We start from the raw sequence: 3,372 nt of genomic DNA, 5'->3' as shown, positions 1-3,372 counted from the left end.
TGTGCTTTGTCATTCATTATTTAAAGTGGTTCAATCAAATACTAGTATCCTTCTAGAATGTAAATTTAGCTTGCATTCACCTTAGCAGTGCCAGTTTCAAAAAAACAAACATTAGCTAAACACATAACTTTGGACAGATGAAGGTCGCTTATTTTCAAATTGTATTTTAAATTATATCTGTAAATAACTTAAAATTCGTATGAAAATAAATGTAATTCCATGTCTGATGCTAATGGTAATGATGGAGTCAAATGTACATGCTTTTGATCGGTAAATATAAATGCCAAAATACTTAGAAAAATAAATTCACATTCTTAATAAAAAGAGAAAATAAATGTAATCACCTATGTTAAAATTAAGTAAATACGTTTTTAGTGGAGTGAAAAACAATTGACTAAAATAGAGTAGATAATGACAGTAACACAGAGTGTGTCTGTTAGAGAAAGTAAGCAGATTTTAAGCAGATTTTATTTATTTTTATTTATCTTTTCTAAAGATAGTGTTCAAAATATCAAACTTGAATTTCTGACATCTGTGTTAAGACTCCAAAATGGATACCCCAAGACTTGGGATTTGGAATATCTTGCTGTATTATCGTCTGATTGTTCCAAACTTACATATAAACTTAAAATACGGTTTTAACTGGTGTGTGTGTGTGTCTGTGTGTGTGTGTAAAGTATATATACTCTTTCTTTCTTTAGGATTTAGATACAGTGCTCTTGTCAGCTAATTTCTAAGTTATTATCTGCAAAACAACAACAAAAACAAAACCCTAGAGTTTTCAGGTGCCCAAGTAACCCCTAAACCCATGGTTAAAGTTGCCTCCCCCAATCTGAAATGGCACTCCTGACTTTTCTGACTATTCCCCCACCCTAGGCTTGACCCCTTCTGCTCTGTCCCCTCCATTGGTCCCACCAACTTGTCACTGTCCCCAGTCTTATCTCTTCCCCACCCCACTCCTCATTCCAGTCCCATTCTCCTCACCTACCCAGTCCCAGTTTCTACCCCTCAGGCTTCTTAATCCAGCCCAGTCTCTGTGCTCACACAGTCATAGTCTCAGCCCTCTGGATTCTGTGTCTCGGTCCCAGTTCTCACTTCCCCCCACCACACATGCCCATTCTCTCTCCCTCCACACTCTTATAGTCATAGAATCTTTATCTAGTCTCAGTGTACCTGAGCCCCGCTCCTTATCTGGGAGGGAATTTGGGTATGGGACGGGGCTCAGAATAGGCACAGGGGGTTCAGGTACTGGAGGGGGTGAGAGGTTCAGGCTCTGGTTGGCACTTACCTCGGGTGGCTTCCCGGAAATGGCCAGCATGTCTCTGCAGTTCTTAGGCGGAGGGGGAGCTAGGCAGCTCTGTGTGCTGCCCCTGCCTGCAGGCACTGCTCCCGCAGCTCCCATTGGCTGCGGTTCCAGGCCAATGGGAGCTGCGGAGCCAGCACTCCAGGCAGGAGCAGCGTGTGGAGCTTCCCTGGCCACCCCTGCGCTTAGGACTTGCAGGAATGTACCAGCTGCTTCCAGAAGGCAGGGAAGGCAAGGAGCCTGCCTTAGTGCCGCTGCACCACCGACTGATCTTTTAACAGCCTGGACAGAAGTGCTGACTGGAGCCGCCAAGGTCCCTTTTTAGCCTCTTCCCCCAGCTTCAGTTTATTTGCCCAACCACTCCAGTCTGTCCCTCACCTCAACTACCCCGTACCAGCCTCTACTCCCAGTCCCCTGTCAGCACTACGGTGCAGACACTCATGTCTCGTGGTCAGAGCAGCAGCCAGTCAGGTTTAGCAGTTGGAGCAAGAGTCAGAGACCAGGAACAGTTCTGAAGGTCAGAGCCAGACTCAGGAACTAGGAGTCAGAGCTGGAACAAACTGGAAAGGACTGGGAACAAGGTAGGCACAGGACCAATCACAGCTGTGGGCATAAGCATTGAACAGGTGGCTAGCAGCCTCCTCAGTGTTTTGTTGTTGTTGTTGAAACAAGTCACTTTATTGGATGTAAGGTGTTACAAACAGAAAGAAACAAAGGTGTGATTTTTGGTACAGAATGACATTATCTAAACACTAGATGCATGCACTGCTGGGCAGCAAGCTAGGAAACCTACTGAAACCCAGGGGTGACCTATGCTGAGGCTTTAGTTCACACTGTCACTGCCCCCCAGGGTGTGCTTGTCAAAGGGGTACTCCACCATCCCATATTTGGATGCCCCATCTTGCGCAGGTTGGTCACATGATCATCCAGTTCTTTGATGGCCTTCACCTGCTCATCCAGGTACTGGATCTCAATGAAGTCACACAAATGAGGGTCATTCTTATCAGTTGCCAGCTTGTGAAGATCAAGGAGTGACTGGTTCACATTCTTTTCCAGGTGCAAGGCACACTCCATTGCTGTCAGCCCATTCTCCCAATCATCACGATCTGCTTTCTTGATGTCCTGCAGAAAGATGCGACCATCCCTCTGGTTCTGCAACTTCATGAGTTTTTCAGCATGCTTCACACTCTTTGTGGGACTGGTGCAGGAAATACTTGGCAAAATTCTTTAGAGCCACATCATCCCGGTCAAAATGGAAAGATATGCTGAGGCACACGTAGGAGGCGTAGAGCTCCACGTTGATCTGGCGGTTGACGGCCGCCTCGCTGTCCTGATTGTAGTTCTGGCACACCTGGGATGGAGACGAAGACATGGCGCTGCTGTTCTTCTTGCTGCTGCTATGGGAGCTGAGAGGATACAAGAATTGGAGGTGGGGGGGGTCCAACCAGTGGCGGTTCCATCCAAACCCTATTGAAGCAGGAATCTCCGGGGCTCGGGTTTGTCAGTGTTACTGGGCATAAATAAGAGCACACCTCTTGGCTCCCTTCAACCAATCAGGTGGTTCTGCTGTATCCCCTCTGGGCTCATTAGTCTGCCTCCCTGGAGACCACACTAGCTAGTCCCAGGCCCAGCGGCCGGCCCTCATTTCTCACCCCCCTGCCCCAACTCCTTGTCTCAATCTATCGCCCCTCCCCCTTCAGTCTGGCTTTTGTCCCCTGTGCATTTGAATGAGATCGATTCCTCTTCCATGCTGCCTTGGTTTAAGCAGAGGGAAAGCACAGGAGAGACAGATTCCCTGCTCTCATTTCTAGTGCCTGGACCTGGCACAGCCTGCAACAACCCAGAGCACAATTGCAAGGCAAGCCCTGCTCTGCCCCGGTTTGGAGCATGCCCTATGTGGACAGATTCTTCAGGGAATTTTGCTATGAATCTCTAGGAAAGTCTCTACTATCGGTAAACCATGATTGCCTTTGATGGGTGCAGAAGGATCGACTCTTAGCTCCTCCACTAACCAACACCTGCTTCCACTGCTTGGGTGTTAGGGGATTGGCTTCTACCTGCTCCATCCT

The 3,372-nt window shown here is 47.6% G+C and overlaps 1 protein-coding gene across 1 annotated transcript; it reads right to left on the bottom strand.

Annotated features, from left to right (window-relative positions):
• Nucleotides 1–1,965: 1,965 nt before the first annotated feature.
• On the bottom strand, nucleotides 1,966–2,798 carry LOC119853305 (ferritin heavy chain-like). Its single transcript, XM_043512221.1, is given in 3 exon segments — nucleotides 1,966–2,188; nucleotides 2,191–2,479; nucleotides 2,481–2,798. Coding segments are annotated over 3 exon segments (546 nt in total). The 5' UTR covers nucleotides 2,676–2,798; the 3' UTR covers nucleotides 1,966–2,126.
• Nucleotides 2,799–3,372: the final 574 nt, after the last annotated feature.

The sequence above is a fragment of the Dermochelys coriacea genome, chromosome 3 (assembly GCF_009764565.3).
Source record: "Dermochelys coriacea isolate rDerCor1 chromosome 3, rDerCor1.pri.v4, whole genome shotgun sequence".
In the NCBI taxonomy this organism is placed as follows: Eukaryota; Metazoa; Chordata; order Testudines; family Dermochelyidae; genus Dermochelys; species Dermochelys coriacea.
This window is presented reverse-complemented; position numbering and strand designations above follow the sequence as displayed.